General features: G+C 40.6%; 1 protein-coding gene across 10 annotated transcripts in view; it reads right to left on the reverse strand.

Moving 5' to 3' along the window:
• kiaa1109 (KIAA1109 ortholog) overlaps positions 1 to 20,747 on the reverse strand; it is a 62,924-nt gene that overhangs the window by 22,911 nt on the left and 19,266 nt on the right. For 9 of the 10 annotated variants that reach the window (XM_026354887.1, XM_026354886.1, XM_026354881.1 and 6 more), the window contains exons 29-58: positions 20,230 to 20,503; positions 19,709 to 19,846; positions 19,481 to 19,551; positions 19,173 to 19,346; positions 18,528 to 18,648; positions 18,255 to 18,404; positions 16,801 to 16,928; positions 16,330 to 16,532; positions 15,962 to 16,156; positions 15,621 to 15,832; positions 14,717 to 14,868; positions 14,043 to 14,193; positions 13,696 to 13,848; positions 13,208 to 13,448; positions 12,815 to 12,963; positions 11,764 to 11,995; positions 11,313 to 11,474; positions 9,894 to 10,078; positions 9,234 to 9,406; positions 8,469 to 9,051; positions 7,269 to 7,467; positions 5,256 to 5,519; positions 4,790 to 4,883; positions 3,148 to 3,354; positions 2,309 to 2,544; positions 1,762 to 2,006; positions 1,546 to 1,651; positions 830 to 927; positions 493 to 681; positions 237 to 405 (exon numbers count right to left, since the gene is read on the reverse strand). In XM_026354887.1, coding sequence (XP_026210672.1) covers positions 237 to 405; positions 493 to 681; positions 830 to 927; positions 1,546 to 1,651; positions 1,762 to 2,006; positions 2,309 to 2,544; positions 3,148 to 3,354; positions 4,790 to 4,883; positions 5,256 to 5,519; positions 7,269 to 7,467; positions 8,469 to 9,051; positions 9,234 to 9,406; positions 9,894 to 10,078; positions 11,313 to 11,474; positions 11,764 to 11,995; positions 12,815 to 12,963; positions 13,208 to 13,448; positions 13,696 to 13,848; positions 14,043 to 14,193; positions 14,717 to 14,868; positions 15,621 to 15,832; positions 15,962 to 16,156; positions 16,330 to 16,532; positions 16,801 to 16,928; positions 18,255 to 18,404; positions 18,528 to 18,648; positions 19,173 to 19,346; positions 19,481 to 19,551; positions 19,709 to 19,846; positions 20,230 to 20,503 — 5,654 coding nt within the window. The remainder of the gene's footprint in view (positions 1 to 236; positions 406 to 492; positions 682 to 829; positions 928 to 1,545; positions 1,652 to 1,761; positions 2,007 to 2,308; positions 2,545 to 3,147; positions 3,355 to 4,789; positions 4,884 to 5,255; positions 5,520 to 7,268; positions 7,468 to 8,468; positions 9,052 to 9,233; positions 9,407 to 9,893; positions 10,079 to 11,312; positions 11,475 to 11,763; positions 11,996 to 12,814; positions 12,964 to 13,207; positions 13,449 to 13,695; positions 13,849 to 14,042; positions 14,194 to 14,716; positions 14,869 to 15,620; positions 15,833 to 15,961; positions 16,157 to 16,329; positions 16,533 to 16,800; positions 16,929 to 18,254; positions 18,405 to 18,527; positions 18,649 to 19,172; positions 19,347 to 19,480; positions 19,552 to 19,708; positions 19,847 to 20,229; positions 20,504 to 20,747) is intronic. The other variant, XM_026354879.1, reaches the window with a different exon arrangement.

The raw sequence follows: 20,747 nt of genomic DNA on the forward strand, positions 1-20,747 counted from the left end.
TTTGTGTGTCAGATCATGTTTTCTAAAGGAATTATTGCTATTATACTGTATTAAAGAACAAACCCCTATGTTCCTGTGTTGGTGATACAGGACCTAACTGAACTATCCAAAAATTGATCAGACAGACCAAATTCCACATTGTGCTGATGGTGTAATATAATTTGTTAAGGTATTATATATATGACCAGTTTAAACATCTGATATGACATGTAATGTAAAGAAAAAGTTAAGTGAACCTCTGTCGAATGCCACTGGTTGGGCAAAAACAATTGGCCTGTTCAGTGTGATGAGAACAGCCTCCTTGTCGGAGGAGCCACTGATCTCCTCCTGCAGAGCATTCCGCAGACCAATCCGAGTTTGGAAGTACGCTACCTGGTGGAAATCTGAGCCAGCTTCTTCATATACCTGTAAAGTCAAAGAGACAAAGGACATCAGACAGTGATCTATTGTGAAGTCAAGACTCTGCATCTGTAGTGAAGAACATGTCTGTACCTGATGTTTGACAATTTGTCCAAGGGCCAGGTTGAGATCTACTTGACATTTGCCAAAGAGCTTTAAGTAACTGCTGCTGCCACCCGGCTGGGTTTTACATTGGATCCTGTTGGATAGTTCCAGCTCAATGAGACCGGTCTCAAAGCGCACCGCTCGCATTGAAGGAGTGGTGGCTGTCATCTGGATTCCCTGTGAACAAGAACATTTAATTTGGAAAACTCTTCAATTTGGTTCCTAAAGCATGAATCCCCTGATGGTAACTCTTCACTAGTTGTATCACTTAAAAGAAACTAAAGTTTGTAACAAAATCCTGAGCTACCGCATTTTGCATTTTTACCTTAAACATGAGGCTGAGAGAGTAAAGCAGGATTTTTGGCTTGTCGGCATCTGTTGAGGTGTCATGCTCGTTCCACAATGGGATGGGCTGTTCGCCTCCTGCATTCACACAAAGCATACAAATTGACTTCACAGCTTCACACAGGTCTTTGTAAGATGCTATAAAATGCAATACAGTGGGATTATGTTCTCTGTGTGTGAATGCATAGCCCTGAATATATGCAATATGTGTCGTAGTGTCCCATTGCAACCGCATTTAAAGACTCCTCCCTGATGTGAATTCTTGCCTTCCAGCTGAAGGGTGTACCATTATTCTTTACCCTAACATTGCACAAAACCTCTAGTTCCCTCTCCCTGCTGGGCAATTACATTGATTAAGCTTAGTGAGTTAAACAAATTACTATCAATAATGTGGAAATGAACACGACTGGATTTGTGCCAGTGTCTTGGGCATTATTTTGTATTGGAAATTATTTTTTTTTAGTGACTTAAGCAGCAGCTGCAGGGTAAAGGATACTGTGGGGAACTGTCAGATGTTTAAGATGAGATTAGCTTTATTGATCTGAGAATGAAACTGAACTGTTGTAACAGCAAAGAACAGGATATAGTTTTGTATTGGTTCTGTATGTGTAGATTTTATCAATTGCAATTACAATTTATAACTGATGTAAGCTTGTAGCCATGTAAAATTGTGCGTGTTGGTCTTTGGTACAGTACCTGACACCTTCTGGATCACCTCGTTGACCTCTTTCATGAAAACCTTCTGCAGGAAAACCAGGTGGTTGAGCAGGTCTGTGGTCAGGTTGTGCTCAAATGAACCAATCTGCACATCAGAGAAGTCAAGTATGTGATCCATCTTGGTGGCTAATGTCTGGCTATTGTTTCCTGGTATGATATACAAAAAAGTGAGAGGTCTCAATCTGAGCCTCTTACCTCAGCCACACAGCGCAGGTAGTTGCCCTGCAGGTAGTTCCCTTGCTTTGCCGGGATGTCGTCTGGTGCCCAGCCCTGGTCTGAGTGGCTCTCATGGTCCTCCATGATGTACTCTCCTGACATGGTGACTGGAGGCAGGGTGAGACTGGCTGATGGTGGCATGGTGGATTTGTCAACTGGGGACACTTTTGACTGGAAGCAAAGCTTGTGGTTTGGCAACTCAAAGGTGAAACTGGTTTGTGCCCCTAGATGAAAGAGAAGTAAAGATAGGAAAAAATGTTTAATATAAATATATATGTTTATATATAAATATTATATTAAATTAAATTATTAAAAATAATATAGTTTTTTATTCTTTTGCAGGGCTAAGGCCAAGATTATTGATAGAGTAAAAAGAAACATATCACAACCCAACAAAGGCTGTCTTTTGACACAGAAAGTTAAAAGTGCTGTACAATACTTAGTACTAGGTGAAAACCAATTTGCTCCCTTGTGCATCTTTTTATGGATGGGTGGAAATCAATGTCAGATTTCATTTCACACACACCTGTCATGCCGTGGCTCTTCATGCGACCCATTTTATACTCTGCTTTCAGTGAGGGCAGCAGGGCAGCTCCGATGGTGATGCCATCCATCATGGCGCTGAACTTGAGGACAATTGGCTTCTTCTCCAAGCCTTCGGGAAGCTGGGGGAACTCATTAGCCTCTACAGGGGTCTGATTGATGCTGGATGCTTTGTCAGAGGGCTGAGGGGTTGGAGTGTCCTCCCTGTTAGGAGGTTGACTGCAAGAAAAAATTGTTGCATTTGCTTATCATCTACCTAGAAGTGGCCTTATATATGTGTAGTAGGTGTGCTATCCGGAGATTTTTGTTATGTTACTGGCTGGACTTGATTTGGCATCCAGTATCTCATAATTTCTATCACATTAATCCCAAACTGCTGGGGCAAACTGATGTTAAACTATAAACTAAAAAACTGTAAGCTAGCGCTTAGCATTTAGGTATGTGTATGCAGAGCTTTGCAGATATATGCTTATATTTCGATGAATATCACACTATACAAAAGTTCTTTAATATCCTAAGCACGCCTACAACTCTATAAATATATTAACATAATTCAGTGTATTACCATGGAAACCCACTACACACACGATTTGAAAGCCGTTAACTGGCAACAGTGTGGATACGCTGTAGAAACTTATGCAGATGAAATACTAGAATATATCAAATACAAATTACTGTGTAATGTCATTAGAGGCTGCATGACATCTTCATTTAAACTTTTAAATATAGTTGCAAACATTTTCAGCCAGTTCTTATTTATTTTCAAGGCTCTAAATGACACTTGCTTACATTAAAATGAAAAGCTAAATGAAGCAGACATACATGTTAGAGGGCTGGCGAATGAGGTCAGAGATCTGTTTGGAGAGCTGGTGGGAGCTGCGGACCATCATGCTGTGCAAAGTAGCTGGGTGCTGTGGGATGTTGATCATGATAGCTCCCACTTTTAAAACGGCTGCGTTATTGGTCTTCAGTCCTCGCTGGGCGCTGTACAAGGCCTGGGACTTAGCGATGTTGCATTTGACCACAGTTCTAAAACACAGAGTGAAATCGAATGAGCAAAAGCAATAAAACAGAGTTGTTTGCCCCCCAGACGATGTGGACATATAAATGAATGTGCAACTTAAGTGGAAATACTGAGAGGACATCAAAAATACCATGCAGATTCAGAACAGCATTCATTTTTCTGAGCATGGGAATGAGGAGCAATGATAACAGTGACACATGTTCCACTATGAATGAATAAGGTAATGATCTATGGCGGCTGAATTCATGGACTCTTATTTAGATTCTTACACTTGCTTTTATCACATACTCAAATAGAAGAAACTGAAACTAAATGCTGAACTATCAAACAGACTATATGATATTTCTGCTTTTGATCAACTTCAGATCAGTTACTCTTGACTCTGTCTATCCAATGGAAGTGGCTTCATTCACATCTAACACAGTTACTGTCAGAACAAGCGTGGTCCTGAGAAACTGTAACTGTGGTTTACAGGTGACAGACAAATGAAAGATGCACAATTCAATGGGCAGTTGTGTTGTGCATGTGAACCCTGAAATGGAAGTAATAACATACAGAAACTCTTGTTTAGCTGTGCTGGTAGGAGATGTTGGGAAATCCTCCAATCTATGCAAGTAGTTGGAAGAGAAAGCAAAAAAGTAAAGAGTGAGAAGAAGAGCAGAAGAAAGGGTGAAAGACACCGTAAGGTGAGAATGCAGTGTTTGAAAAAGGATTCACTTGGCCTATGGCCTAATAAATGTCAAAAGTCAAAAAGGCTAGTAGTAGAGAAATCTATCATTGTGGTTATGTGCAGCATTACCACCATTCTTTTACCATGTTTTAGAGCGTACTGTATGAAAAACAGGATTAAGTTTGAGTTTTATTTTCACAGCGGAAGAATCAGTTAAATAGAACAAGATGAAAGCAGCAGCAAAAGTTTTAAACTGAATCAGAGCAGTGTGGAGATACATCAGCCTGTCTGAATGCATGACTACACGGCTTGGAACCTGATTACGGTGGTTATGTTTTAGAGATGTTTTATTGAAATACTGCTCCCACTTTTTATTTGTTCAGAAAAAGGTTTTCCTCTTTGACTGCACTTGCTATTTTGATTTGAGAAACTTAACCATTACATTTATACAGTTCAATCAGTCAATTAATATTGCCTTTAGGTAACAACAAATAATCAAAGAACCAAAAGCCATACATTTGTTGCAATTATACAACCAAAAATTAACAATTCAAAATAAACTTTAATCTAATTCAACAAAAAAAAAAAAGATATACTATATAGGTATTACTGCATACACAGAGCAAAAGCTCAACTGACAAAACATTATTCAGCTGACAGATAGGATCATCTGCTAAAAAGATGAAGAAAAAGAAAATCATTTTTTTAAATAAAAAAAATATTTGTAAAAACCCATAAATTGGCACGATGGAAAGAGACTTTGTACGTACTGGATGTCAGGAGTTATGCCCTCCAGCAAAACAATATTCACTCCTCCTATGTGAGCAGATGCACATGTTTCAGTCATTTTCTGGTGCAGGATATCTGTGAACACATGGCCATTAAGAAGAAAATTAACCAGAATGAAATCAACAGCTGCCAAGAATTACTGGATTCCTGTTTTTTTATTTATTTTTTATTTAATTTGTTTGCAGAAATGCATCACTACCAGTTGTTAATTGTATTTTGTGTATCCAAACACTCATTCGAACAAGACACCAGATAGCTTTTATAAATTCAAACTTTATATTTCTAAAACTCTTAAAGAGAACAACAGAAGGCAGCTTACACAGTGGCTTCTTTTTTCTTAACCATATCAGTGAGATTGACTTCTGGTGATTGACTTTACAGTAGTGAAATCCTCATATAAAACACAAACAGTAAAAACAGTACTTATCACACAGATCTCCGTCTCACCTTTCATCTTCTCCTTCAGGGTGAAGCTTCCATGGATCTTTTTGAGCTCAGCCTCCATGGTCAGCCCGCCAATGTCTGCCTCCAGGTGGGTGCGATTCACCATGCCGATGCCAAACACTATAAGTGTCACGTGCTGGGGCTCAGAGTTCACCAGGCTACGCCGTCTCCCACCTGCACCTACCGGCTTATTGGGTGTGTTGGAGTCCTGCTGCTCGTTCTCAAAGATGACTTTGCAGAGAGGTTCTGACGGCCGACGCCCACCTTCTGCAGAAAGTATGCATGTACAGGAGGTTATGCAGAGTTGCACATTACACAGTAATACCGCTATTATTCATTCAGAACATTTTTGTTAAAACTAGAAATTATTTATGGAGAATAATTGTAGTACATATGTTAATTCCTTCTAACAGCCTGACCTAAACTTTGCTTGTGACTACAAAATGATTGAGCAGTTTTAAGTTTTATTCCCTTACAAAGCCACTTTTTCAGGGATCTACTGTGTGTTCTGTTGAAACACTGCTTCACTACCTTAAGCTCCTCTGTTAATTAACTCAGAAGGAGAGTATAGGGTCAGAGCAGCAGAAAAGAGTACTATAGTGATGAAATTATGAATTATAAATGAATAATATGGCAAATGGGAAACGTTATAAGCAACAAAGCAGAAAGGTATATACACCTCAGCTAAGGTGACCTGAGAAGGGAAATGTCACAGGCCAAACACAGTTACAAGGAGGACTGAAGAGCCCTTCAGCTCTTCTGATCCCAGATGTATTTAGCAAGGCAAGACAAAGACCATATCATCATCATGATATAATGTGGACAACACAATGTAGCACAGTCTTAACATGTAGAGCATATTATACAGTAGTTATAGTAAGACTTATGGCACCATGTATGACATAGTACATACTTACTGATACCTGCACTTTACATCTCTTTGCATTTCTGGTATATGTACATGCTAAATGTATATCAGTGGCTCTGAACCTAAAATTAATTCATTACATTTATTCTTAATTCATTAAAAATGAATGAAATCAATATTTGAATAGGTTTAGTTATGCACTGATTGCATTTCTCCATCTTTCCTTAATTAACAGGAGCAACAGGTAATAGAAACAGAAGAATGTAACCATGCACCAAATGTTTTAATAGTCATTACTTGGTGGATTATTTTTGCCTTACAAAAATGCAGCTTCGTATCTTCTTCAGTCACAGTAAATAACTCAGTAAATAACACCGGCGACGTGCTGTGTGTGTATCTATGATGTTACTGACTCTTACTGTGTGTGCAACAGAGCATGTGAGCAGGCAAAGTTTGGACACAGCAGCTTTTTGTCCCTCTCACACAACAAGCTATAAGCATTGCTAAGCCTGACTCACGATGACAGCTTTGAGCAGGAGAGCGAAGCGGATGAACTGTGAGGAGGGGGAATTCTCTCCACTCCGATGCGCTGGGGTGCATGACGTGAACCATCATGCTTCTAAATATGATCGGCACAAAATTGGTTATCTTAAACTAATTGGCCAGACAGCCGCCATAACCGAACAAGCTTAAAACTGGCCAATTCCGATCTCTAGGTGATTAATCAGGGCATCTCTATACGTTACATATGGTATCATGAGAAATGCTCATGTTTAGATTTTGAATCAAAATCACAAAAATATTATGTTTGTGTAGTAAATCAGTAATAATAGGAAAAAATATATTAGCAGAAGCAAATAGACAAAGAAGGAAGAAGGGTGTAAACAAATTGTCAAAAGAGAATGTAGGATGTAGGAGCAAAGCTTGTGGAAAGGAGACAGTGCAGAGTGCATGTAAAGAACTGCAAGGAAGAAAAAAAAGATTGAACCTGACAGGAACAAAAACAAGCACGATTGTGTGCAAATAATGTGTGAAAGAAGGTATGGTAGGTAAAGGGAAAGTGAAGCTGAAAAGGGGTGTAAAGAAAGGACAAAAATGAAGGACTGACTAACTGACTGACTGACTGACTGCTGGAAACTGATTCCCACCTGAAAGGCAGTTCTCTGGGGAGTTTTTCTCCAGGATGCCAGTGGGATCTGAGATGAGGGAGTAGAAGTTAAGCAGCTTGTACATGTTCTGCCAACATTCTGCTGATGGCTCGCTCTGCTCCGACACTGTGATGGAGTCTGAATCGTCCATCTGGATTGCCATGTGGTCTGCCACGTCACGGGAGCCCTTCCTCGACACCTAAAGACGTTACACAATGTTCCAGATTATGAAACAAATAGAAATATCACAATACACATCACAGGGCTGAAGAGTAAATAAACAACCTTCTTCTTTACTTCGCCAACTGTTTATTGTAACAGTAAAGTTAATCTGTCACAACTGTTTTAGATAATAAAATCTGTATTGTGTGCTGTAGACAATATTCATAGAAGGTACTTGCAGTCTGTCACGAATCCTTCTGATACATCGTGTGCTTACATTAAAGCCTAATCAAAAAAAAAAATTTCCTTGTGCTAACTATCCAGTCAGACAGATTTGCAGAGATTATTCACTTTATATTTGGCCTTTAAGCTGTGGACTTAATAAAACACTTATTTTTTTATTATCTACTGGCTCCCTCTAGGGTTTGTGTGTCGGAAATGTCAGTCAATGTTACACAAAGCATTTTGTGGCTTTACTCATCATTTTAAAAGGTTTGTAAAGATGTGCTACTAAGAAATGACAGTCCAGAGACCATTTGAGTCTGATTGAGTAGGTACCAAGCTGTAGATTATTTCCATTCTATGAAACAGCCTGCTGTTGCTTTTGAGACTAGGAAAGTTTATTTGCCATTTCAGCATTTAGAGTATTAATGGTGTAGCATGATCGCACTGAAGGGTTATACATTCTTAAATTTTTGGCTGAAGTATTGTTATGATGTTATGTTATGTGAATATTCTCAGTCATGCAGGTGAGGTCAATCTAACTGTCCATCTAATGAGCCTATTCAGGGATAAATTTGCGTTTGCTGACCAGATTTCTATAGTTACAATAAATGAGTGCCATTGCTGTGACTCAACTGGCAGATATATATTATTACACTGTTATATTTTTATTTTTTTCCTGTTGTGCTACTCTGACATAAAGCCAGTGCTTTGTGTCTCAGGACAACAGCTATATGAGTTTTCAAAAGTGCAATGGGATACATCTCTCTTGTATTCCCATATCTTTTGGAGGTAACTTAAAAATATTATTACTACCTTGGAGGTGCGGCGCTCTGAACGTCCAAGAGAGCTGCGTCCTCGTGGCTCCCGTCTCCCCAACGTATCCATGCCCGATGGAGGTCCGTTAGGTGGTATACCTCCAGTAATGCCCGCTGTTCCTCCACCTGCTCCTACCCCTCTCTTGCTCTTCAGAGTTTGGGTTCCACTCCGGCCGGTTCCATTAAGGCTGCCTCTGGAGCTGCGGCTGAAGTCGGATGACCTGAAATGTCGGTATGGACGTGCTTTGAAGGTTGGGGTCGGGGAGGCTGAGCCGGCAGTGTATCGGCTTAGCTTGATATCAGTCTGTGTGGCTTTGATGTCGTCAATCATGGTGCTGAATTGGTGTATGAGGCGTACCAGGGCCATGTCAACGCGCTGGCTAATAGCCTGGCAGGCTGTGGTGAAATCACAGTGGAATGTGTTGTAGTGTCGGCGGTTGAGGTCATGAAAAGACAGCGGGACTGTGGTGGAGCCCTGAGGAGCACTGGTAGACTTCTCCATCACCACTGCATTCAGGCTAAATGTCTCAATCAGAAGTGCTGGCTTGAACTCAAGTGGAGGGGGGTTCACCATGCCTTGTCTATACACAGAGGGCAGACAGACTGGGTGTTATGTATGTATTTTTCATTCTATACTTCTTGATGTATATATCACACAAACAAAACAAACAAAGACAAATCAACAAGCAAGGGAAAAGAACAAACTATGTTCCTAATTATTTTGCCATAATGTTGGCATGTTATTGTTGTAAATGTATTTTACCTTCTTCTTTTATTTTTGCGCTCCTTGGAGGTGTCAGAGTCAACAATGTCTGCTCTCAGACATTCAAGGTTGCCAGAAAAAGACAGGTGCTCTCCAAAATACATCTTGTAACTAAGAGGAGTGGTGTCCTGAGCCTGGATGCCTGTGTAGTTCAGCAAAGGCTTGAAAACAACCTGAGGGGAGAAACCGGATATCAAGGCACAGAACAGAAATGCCTTTTTTTAGAGGTGATGAACTGTGATCCCTGCAGAAGGCGCTTCAGAAACATATCCTAAAATGCTGAAAATGGTAAGGAAAGTTATGGTAAGGACTAACCTGAGATATGGGAACACAATAAATAATCCCTAAAAAAAGGTGAGTCTCTAAATACTCATTGTTTCATCCATCTCATTGTTTTAGGTGACATTACTACACCATTATATTAACAGTGACTATTGGAAAGGTCCATTGCTCTGCCTCTGCTCTGAACTTAGCTATTTGCCAGTCAATATATATTAATCTTTAACGTTTTAACAGCATTTCATTAAAAAAAAAATACTTCAAAACCACAAACTCCCATTTGAAGACTTATCACTGAGTTGCAGACATTATGCTACTTGCCTGCCTAATGAAAGTTCGGGCACAATGGTTGAACAAATGACAAAGAGCAGTGGACAGCACCTGAGCATCAGCCAGTTGAACAGCAGCAGGACACTGGTTGCCCTCTTCTATGTCGGCTATGTCGTCCTGGCTTGTGCTGTGCTGGGAATGCTGGGAGTGGGTTCCATCTAGGGTGTTCTGGTCACTGGAGAGCACTGTGTTGAAGTCAGATGCGGAGGGGATTGTAGGTAGGTTACACGTCCCACCTAAGGGAGAGAAAGGGCAGCTTGAGATACATGTGCTGTAGGGCCAGGCAGATCCTATGACCTACACTGCTGTTTCCTTGCTAGAATATGATTGCACCTGAGCACGTGAGCACTTACAGGATGTGACAGGGCTGAGAACGTGTGAACTGCAGTGAGTGCGGAGAGTGAAACATTTCACCACTCCAGCTCCTCAAAACAAATATGTTAGGGGGTAATTAAATAGAAGGTAACACTCTCATTATGAAGAGTATGAAGGGGAACTTTATGGCCATTTTCTGAACAATTCGGCAATCTAAACAACCACATAACAGCCTCTTCATTTGTTTGGGAGAAAGTGTTTAGGCTAATTTGCTGTGCTGTCACTGACTGACAGCTGGATGAGTAGATAATGACAAACCTTATCATCTTATGCACAAATCCAGCCAATACCCACACATAATTGTACCCACACAATCAAGGAGTGCTCTGCAAAACTGAGTAAGTAAGATGTGTTTTTTCAGAGATACATGTTCCAAATTCTGAATTGATATTGGGTGAGGATGAAACAATTGTAGAGCGAGGACAGTTAAATTTGAGGTTGCTAATTTGTTCTAACATGTTCTGGTTTGTACTGTGAGGAAGGGTGGGGGGGTCTTGCTTTAACTCCACTTTGAATCAAATTTTTCATTATTAAACCCATTTTGGTTGCAGTATACAGATTTAAAAACATAAAAAACAACGATATGCAATGAAAAGAACGGTAAAATGTACAACACATCAGTTTCCAAGTTGTATTCAGAGGTTGACACCAAATTCTATTATTTAACTAAAGAAAGTGAACAAACTAACTCCTAGGTAACTAATACGTTCACAAACATCACCAGCACAACACTTAGCAACAATCCCTGACCTCCTTCTGGGCTTTTAGCTGTAGGCAGTGGTTGACACTGGTAGTTGTTCACAGGTGAATCCAGTGGGTCTAATAAAAAGGGTTCCTCAGCTGTTATACATAGCAGAGTAGAACTGTGAAGGTGTTGATGATTAGTATTCTTTCTAACAGTATTATAATTGTGCGTTTAAAAAAATAATAATTTTGCCTTTAGTGTTGCAATGAAATGAATTTATCCTAAAGAACAGAAATCCCAAAATTAATGAATTTTCTGAATATAAAGTACATCTTTATCCATATCTTTGGAAAACATATGCATAGAAAATCATCTCCCCTACACCAAGGTCTGAATCCACAGTGTCTGACCTGTTTGTAGGCTGTTGTGCTGAGAGCGATTGACTGGCGACTCCTGGTTTCCAGCACAAGTCCTGTTGCCAACAGCGTTGGACATCCAGTTGTAAAAACTGACGGAAGAGGGCTCCGACAGCAGCGGGTGCTCTGTCAGCATGTCTGTTCCTAAGCTGTTTCCTGAGGGCAACAAGAGAGAGACAGAATAGATTACAAAAAACCTGGACATCACACAGTTATTGACTGCTGCTCCGTGATAAAGTTCATCTTTCATTGGGCTCCCGGGGAGGGATGAAACAGTTTTAGCTTGTTATAATTCACATTACTGAACAGTAGAGGTCAGTATTGCAGCAAAAGTGACAAGTAGACTGTTCAATGTTGTAACAAAAATAAGGTTTACAATTTTAATCAGTGGCTGCCAGAACTTTCCACACACTACAGTTAGCAGTAGTGGTTCAGGCATGAGTACCTGTGCGAGTGAGGGAGCTGCTCTTGGCTGCTGAGGCAGCAGATGGTTCGTTCCTTTGAGGTGTGCCCTCCAGCAGATTGTGCAGACTCCGAAAGCTGCCCGTCAAGTTGCTCAGGAGACTCTCTTTCCTGGGGCTGTCCTTGGCTGGCAGGCCTGCACGACTCACATGGGCAGGTGAGTCAGCTGCTGTATCACCACTGGTGTAGCTCAGCGACTGGTATGGATGGGAGCCCTGGGTGTGACAAATGTACAGATTTTTGAAAGGAGGTCACGTTCACAGAGCATCACTTTTCAGAATCTGCCAGTGGCTTTTTATTTTTAAAGACAAGTGGGATAGGTTGTGTCTGGCACCATTAGGGGAAAACATTATTGAAAGAGCTAAATAACCTCAACAGACCCTGAGAAGGTACAGACACATCCTACTTTTATGTGGCAGAGAAAGGAAAAAGTAATCTCTCCACTGAGCTGTGATTCCTCCTGGTGGGATCATCTTCACATAACAGTCAGTACAGCAACATTTTATGCAAAATGTCTATCTCTTTATGAGCATGTGTAGCATCATAGAAGACTAAGAAAACAACAAATATTCAATTTGTAGGTGCTAGAAAAAAAATCTATATGAAGATTTATCAAAATTGTTCTGATTAATTTACAGGTGATTTAATTACACATGATTAATCAACTAATAATTTTAACTGTGGTGTTTTGAGTTTAATACATTTAGTTTTTCCTTTATGGTTACAGTTCTCTTCATGCACTGAAAAAGGCAAAAGAGGATTTCTAAACATATATATAATCTTTGTCTCTCTGATAGCTTGCCATGTAATCCTCTACCTTTGGGAAATGTGACATAACTTATGCTAACACATTGTAGAGGCTACAAAGAATGTCCTTTCAAAAACCTAGTATCTGTGATTGCACTAGAGCTACAAATTCTGGTAACCTCTCATCTTCTGTGAAAATCTGTTTCTGAACCTCTATAGCAAGGTTGGACTTGTAAAGAACTACACAATCTGGTTGATAACAGAAAGATTAATTTTCAATGTTGTACCTTTATCCTGAGCACAGACTCGTTGTGTGTGTGGGATTTGGACAGTTTCCTCATGATCTCCACTCCACTGACAGGTCCAGAGTTGGCTTCCTTCGGCGGGGGACGACTGCATGCTCCCTCCAGCAACATGGTGTGTTCACTCACTGTGGCTTCACAATAATTACATAAAATAAAACTCCTACAAGGACTATGCACTTGACTGCTATAAAAGTAAACATGGAAATACACTCATTTCATCTCTGCATCTCCTTTCTAACAACAAGTGGTAACAGTTTGTTTATTTATGCACAAACACTTAAGAAGTAGAGGTTAAGAGTTTAGCAGTCCATCTGTAGCAACAGATGGGTGGGTCAACACAATATCACATACACACTGAAAGCTGTAAGTTCCCACCTGCGTCAAATTCAAATTCAGCTCCGTCAGCACTGGTGTCACTCTGTAGTGCAGCGCCATTGTCCAAGCCAAGAATGGTCTCACCGAGGCTCTGCTGAGGCTCTTTGGGTTTTGTAAGCTGGTTGGGCCTTATCAGACCAATAGCCTTGAAACCCTGTGTTACCACAATGAATTTCATCCATTGTCTGGCCAGAGCTACTAGACCTTTCTTTAGTGTCACAAGGGCTGGAACCCCGTCATTCTGGGGTAGAAAGAGGAGGAAAGAAGTGGATTAATGTCAGTTTTTCAGACTGGTAAAGGATTATTAGATGTGTGAAGGCGAGCCAAGAGCACTTAAAACCACTCTCAATAATTGCCAGTTGTACACTTGGGTCCAACTGAGCCTATATAACTTAAGTATTAGCCATTTTAATTACATATGATCAAGTTTGAGAGCTTTGTATATGTGAAGCAAGAAAAAATATAGAATTAAAAAGCTTTGCACAAACCATGGTAGCCTCCTCTATGACAGAGTAGTCAGCTTGTTGTAGATAGCGGTGCAGGATATTACAAAGCATACAGGAGGGATTCTCGTGCAGGTAGCGAGCTCGTTTAGTAACACGGTTGTACTTGCTCCTTATTGGGATATGGATGCTCTTTCTCTGTTGAAAAATGAAAAAAAAAAAAAAAAAAATGTTACACACTAGCAGAGTAAAACTATTATTTCAGTTTTGGAGTCCTACACAAGTTGTTCAAAAGTTAGTTTGAGAAAAAAGGCAATGGCAATCAACTTTATTATTATCAGAAGATCTTTGATCAGAGATCATTTGAATATGTTTTTAGATGTACTGCTGACCTCGAGAGCTTCTGTCATAATGCAGCCCATAACAGCACACACACGCAGTGTGCCCTCCATGTCCAGCTTGCGTAGTGAAGATTTGAGCTGGTCGATGGGAACCAACCAAGCTCCGATGGCAGGTGTGGCTGTGCTGAGCAGATTTAACTGCCTGTAAACACAACGGAGTCGAGGAAGCTTCAGTCATCTTATATACACCTTACAAATGTCAACAACTTTCTTCTTTACTTTCACAAAGGTTAGCGTTGATCTTTGGTCTTCATTTTTAGCTGCACAGATCAAGTACATGGCGCAGTTGGTTAGTTGAGCTGAGTTCTAATAATGCTCACATCCTCACTACAGAACAGAATGTACGTGTCAGTTTGATCAGTTTGATGACCTGTGAGTCTGACAGGCCTGCATCAGCAGCAAAGTTGATAATGGCTGACAACCGTTGCCAGGGGCACACGGGAGGATTTTCATAAAGCCTCCTCCAGCAAGTAACACTGTGATGTGTATGATACTAAAATACCTACCTCTCCACTCAGCTTGCTTTATTGTAGCCAGATGACAGTGAAATGTTGCTTTTTGTACAGCTTTATTTTTTGTGTCGTTTCAGCACAAATCTGTCACTCACTATAATTATGTGAAAGCATCTATGTAAACAGGTCCATCTTTTATCAGTGACGTCATACCTTGAGATTGCCTGCGAAGGCGAACGCACATTAGTGGGAGCAGCAAAACTGAACCAGATCTCTCTGATGGTCAGCTTCATGCTGCTAGAGTCAGGGGGTGGTGGCATGAGGGGGAGGTCCTTCTTCAGGTCATCTGACTCAACCCCTTCATCCTTCAAAGCAGAACAGAGCAGGATTTAACAGGTGGGTGTGAATTGCTAGTGGGAATGAGTTCCATTGTTGAAGCTTTGATACAGATTTTGTGCTATTATCTGTGACTGAAAACACACTGCATTGCTTTCAGCATGATGATAAATCCTTCTTGACAAATGTTCAAGATAAGAGCAGATCTTTGCTTGTTTGAGTACTTTTATCTCTTTCTTTTCACTCTGATAAGGCTCCAACTGGTTATCTCAAATAAGTCTAATTTTCTGCATACCCAAGATGATTGATGCTAATTTTTAAGTGAGGAGGACAATTATTTAAATCTACACCAGAAGAAGAGGCACTGACATATTTGAGATACAAAAAAAATACATCAATATGCCATCATTTTAAAATGAGACAGGCCTGACATTAACATTGTGCAGCAGAGCTTTAATCCTCTGTGACATTAGATTAATTCTAACTAACAAATGGTGTAAACAGGTGCAAATGACACGATGAAGGAATCAACTTTAAGATAATTTAGTTATGAAATGGTGGAAACAGACATGACTACATTTTTGACATTATTATAACAAGTCCTAAACATATTGATTGATCTTGCACAACTTGACAACAAGGTAGTACAAGATACAAGATAGGGCGCTAGTACATATCACATTTAAAAAGCAACATTTAAGGTGTAAGCAGGGGTAAAGCAGGTCTGACATGGGTTTGATAAATTGCTACTTCACAGTATGAGTCCATCTTATTGTCTCACCTGCTCGTCTGAGTCTGAATGTTCATTGGCATCAGAGCCAGGGCTGATAGTATCATGTGGCAGGTTATCATCAGAGACGTCAGTGCTGTAACCACTGCCCGTCTGGGAACCTGTCGAACCATTGGACTTAGACATCCCAGTCTTCCCCCCATTGTCCGAGCGCCCCATTACACCAAATGCATTGTACAGAATGGCTCCAGACTGACGACCCCCTGCAAAATACAGTGTAATACAGTACATCCACAAATCTGTACACATGTTCACTAAAGGCTTTCCCTTTTGGTTTTATCATTTCTACAGGTCTCAGTTTAAGTAATGATTCATGCTCTGAGTTGTTTTACCCTTGACTGTGAGATTCTCAATGCCACATTCAAACATAATCCAGCCCCATTTCTCAAGAGATGTGCAACGACCAAGATCTGCTGTGGCCTGGGCATCTGTTTCATCGACCAGTGTAAACTCCTCCATCTCCTCCAGGCCAAAGAGCACTTTGGACTTCTCAAAGGGAATGGCTGTGATGGCACATGTGCCAATGTCTGCAGAAGGAGAAGGAACAACACAACTGTTAAAAAAAGTAGGATTTTAGGGACAACTCTTACAGTGCATTAACAAGAAGATTGCAAGTCAGGTAAAGGCTGTATTGCTTTGAAATGAGGCACATGAAAAATAAAAATGTTATTTGTTATGTCATGTTATTTGTGTCATCTACCTGTGGAATCAAGGCCTCGGAGCTGGCTGTGAATACGGTGGACATTGAGCCTTGCTGCAATCTCTTTGCCTTTCTCGATACCAGCATTGGAGCGCAGAGAGCCCGATGACTGAGGCTGCATCTTTGTAGCTGATGCATACTTTTCCAACATGACTGATGGTCGACCATGTTCTGTGGTGTTGGGATTCTCCTCTACAATACCCCTGAAAGGAACAAAAGCAAATGCATGTTTGCATGTTGTCAGGTAATGCTGTTCGACGAAATCACCCCTTCTGGATGTAAGATGACGAAGAATCTTAAATCTTGAAAAAAACACACAAAGTCACAATTAAATATTCCACGAGGCATTTTAAGGCAAGCATATTCGCTCCGTAGAGGTGGTCAAAAAAAAAACCTTTGTCACCAAACAGACACACACACACACACACAATAATATTGGGGGGTGGGGGTGGGGGGTAGTCAAGGCATTACCTGTTCATCCTGAACTGGGTGGCTATCCTGTCGAAGCACAGCGCTACTAGAGACACATGTGTGACACACTTACTGGAGCAAGACGGTGACCCCTCCTCTACAGAAGCCTGCAGAAGGCAAAGGTTCACCTGCACAGAAAGAGAATAAAACAAAAAAGACAAATAAACCAAACTGCAGTAAACACTACCATGCTGCAAAATACTGAAATCTCATCTTATAAATAACAAATAACAGCAATACCCACAAGAATATGATTATAAAGAGAAATCAGTGCTCCACTGGGAGAACCACAGTAATTAAGAGAGAGTGTTTGTGAGGCTAATTTCCCCAAATGCACTGCTTTTGTCCTAACTATGTGAAGATAAAATAGGTCAAAACAGAAAATCAATATCACAGTGACTGCAAATGAAAGTAATGTATTATGTGTCCAGTAAAACATTTAGTAAAAGCAGACACTGACTTCTATTCAACAGCAAAATAAAATATGAGCATTTTTATATTTTAATAGTGAGACAACCATTAAATGAGTTCACATTTAAAACGTGGCTTTATGAGCTGACCCATTCTAATGGTTCTATTCACTACAGTGTTTGTCATATACACTGCCTGTCCGAAAAAAAGATACACACTAATATTTTGTTGGACTACCTTTGGCTTTGATTAAAGCATGCATTTTATGTGGCATCGATGTGATGTGATAAGCTTCTGCAATGTCACAACATTCATTCCTGTCCACAGCTGCATTAATTTTTCTGCCAAAATCTTGTATTGATGATGGAAGAGTCAGACTGCTGGTTATTCAGTATATTCAGGTATTCAGCTGACCTCACACTTTGGACACATAACTTTGTTCAACCTAGACCAACTGCAGCAACCCCAGGTCATAACACTGCCCCCACAGGCTTGTACGGTAGGTACTAGACATGATGGCTGCATCACTTCACCGCCTCTCTTCTTACACTGATGTGCCCATCACTCTGGAACAGGGTAAATCTGGACTCATCAGACCACATGACCTTCTTCCATTGGACAGTTCTTAACCCAGTTTTAGTAGTTTTATCAATCTCCTTAGATGTTTGTCTTTACTTGATTTGTGACAATAATTTGACCCTTCTGAAACAGATTAACATCTTTTCCACAGCCACAGGATGTGTCTTCTGACATGGTTGTTTAAAAAATGAGAAGTTACTCACTGCATCGGTTAGGGTTAAATAACTTGTTGCCAGCTGAAACATAATCATCCATGCAGTAATTATCCAGTTGGAGGTTAATTCCTTTTGCTTAGTTAACTCCAGGTGGTGACTTTTTTTTGGAGGGCAGTGTAGTAACCATTAAAATGTCAAGTGGTCTACAGTAATGCTCATGATTCTGTGCTTGTTCTTGAACCTTTCTTGGTCAGAGCACATTTTGAGGAATGCTGATGGCCTCTCATTATTCAGGGTCATGGTTCTTACCTTGGGGATGGACACATTGGCTTGAAGGCCCTTGATTTTCACATTATCTGGTTTGACGGACAGGTCCGTCTGGCCCTGAGAGATGTTGAGGGAACCAGGGGTTGTGCCCTCTGTCTTGGACAGTTTGTGCTCCTGCTTGGCTGCTTGGCTCTGTTCAGATGCAAAACAGTGAGACATAAATTACTGGACAACAAAACGACTTTTAAACTGTGAAGCTGAATTTGTTGAATCAAAGCAGCTGTAAATTGGTAGAATCTGTGCATTTGTACTTACAGACTCAGTGACAGTGGACTTGCTGATCTGGTAGGCTTCATTGAGGACTTTCCCATGTAGGTCATCCAGAATGGCTGCAGGGTGACGAATACTGGCAAAGTGGACCATGGACTCAATGTACCTGAAACAGACCAAACACACAGGCAATAAGACAAAAACGTATAGCACTATTAATATTATGTTTTATTTAGTTAATTATCTTTGTGAAATAAAGTCTTGGTGTTAAGGGACTATTAACATTTAATGATATTTTAATATAGTCACATTTACTATGCGAGTACTTGGACATTCTTGAACATTATAGCTATAGTTCTCCCACCTCCCAGCCAAGAACTATAAGAGCATTGTTACTGTTGCACTGCTAGCCTTCGGCAAACATGATTCACAAGCTTCACATGATAGACAATCAAGACTGAGACCAGACTCTGAAGCTCTACAGCAAGTCATCAGAAATTTGGAGCCAAGATGCAATGTGCACAGCAATTCATTTCACTTATGGTCAAAACGCCTCAGGTTACAAAAAAAAGGTCAGATCAAGAAAGCAGCTTGGAAAGCACCATATTCATTCTATTTCATTTCCACAACATAGCGACACCTTAAACTAAACATAGACATTAGAAACATTTAATAAAGGCCATCTGGTACCTGTCCAGGGATTCGGCCACCAGGGGAGTGAGCACCACATTAATGGCCCCCTTCACTTCTACAATGGCAGTGGTCCTGGTTTGAGCTAATGGCTGCTCCAGCGTCCAATCATCTGTTGTTGTGTCCTCATCTGTGTTCTCCATGGCTCTCTTATCCAGAGGGGTATACGGTGTACTATGGAAGAACAGAGAGACAATCTCTGATTATGCAGTACACTGCAATAATCAAACACAGCCCAACTTGCTACTTGAAAGGACAGTGTGAATTTATTCATCCCATGGGGATGAAATGAAATGTGACTTAAGTACCTGTTGTTCTCCCCCATCAGCTGAACTCCTCTATCTAGCAGAGAGCTGGCTGACAGGCCCTGCTTTATCACCTGAAATGCAAAAGAAAACATTACAGGAAACTGATGCACTACGCTTATTAAAGATGCACACACTCTTTATTTAAACAGACATAACAATCAAATAATTCTAAAGTGTATAATAACTTTAATACACATATACAAAGACTGTAAATCATGAGGCAAACACCTTAAAGCTTGGCACAGAGAGCTGGTCGAAGGAGGCAGAGCTCTCTTCGCTGGTGGGTGTATCCAGATCTAAGGGGCGGTGCAGAGAAGACTTGGAGGTTCTCTTATTGGTAGGCTGCTTGACAGACCAGTTTGAGACCTGGCAGAGAGGATGTACAAATGTTTAATTTGGAGGAAAGTCAACACAGTGACAATAAACAGATGGTATATATGGTGCGACAAAGTATATATATATGACTCACAAACTCATATGTGAGAGAGTGAGACAGTAACACTTGGTACTCTGGACCTTATAAATCGTGACGTGGACAAATGAAAAGGTATTATAATGTGGCTACATAAAGATATGTGTGAATACATTTCCAAACGTCACATCATCTAAACACAGCCATATAGATTTGTAGAGGAGTGATGGATTAGAAAACAATACATTCAAAAGTGACACGTTCAGCGCCTTGCATCTGCTGCAGGTATTAGTGACCCAGACTTTGCACAGATGTTGACGAGCATGAAATCTTTTACCTGGTAATGACCAAGGTAGCTCTGGTAACATGCCATCACATGAGGCTGTCGAGTGACTGGTCCAGGTTCAGCAGTTTTCTCTGCCTCCACTGAGCTCTCCTCCTCCATGGCCAGGGCAGAGACAAAGGAAGCCTGAGACGTGTGGCTGGGCAGGGAATGTGGCGGCAGCGGGGGCAGGATTGGGGGCATGGGCAGGGGGCGTGGCTCAGTGATCAGCTCCCCATTAAGAACATAGGTGAGGGGACCCTCAACGCTATGGTAGATGGAGCTCCGGCTGGGAAAGAAAAATAAATATATATGAAGTGTGAATAATGTAGTTTTAAAAAAGTATTGAATTTTCTGTTTTATTATTATTTATGTGATCAGCACTAATTAAAGTAAAATGTCACCAACAACCATGCTTGCGAAATGCTTTTTAGCAGCATTTGCGACAAAATCTATGATACTACTGCTCTGTAAATGTTCTTACTTTCTTGAATCCAACCTTATTTTTACAGGCTTGTGGCAGTTCAAACTTT

This window comes from Anabas testudineus, chromosome 12 (genome assembly GCF_900324465.2).
Source record: "Anabas testudineus chromosome 12, fAnaTes1.2, whole genome shotgun sequence".
Taxonomy (NCBI): Eukaryota; Metazoa; Chordata; class Actinopteri; order Anabantiformes; family Anabantidae; genus Anabas; species Anabas testudineus.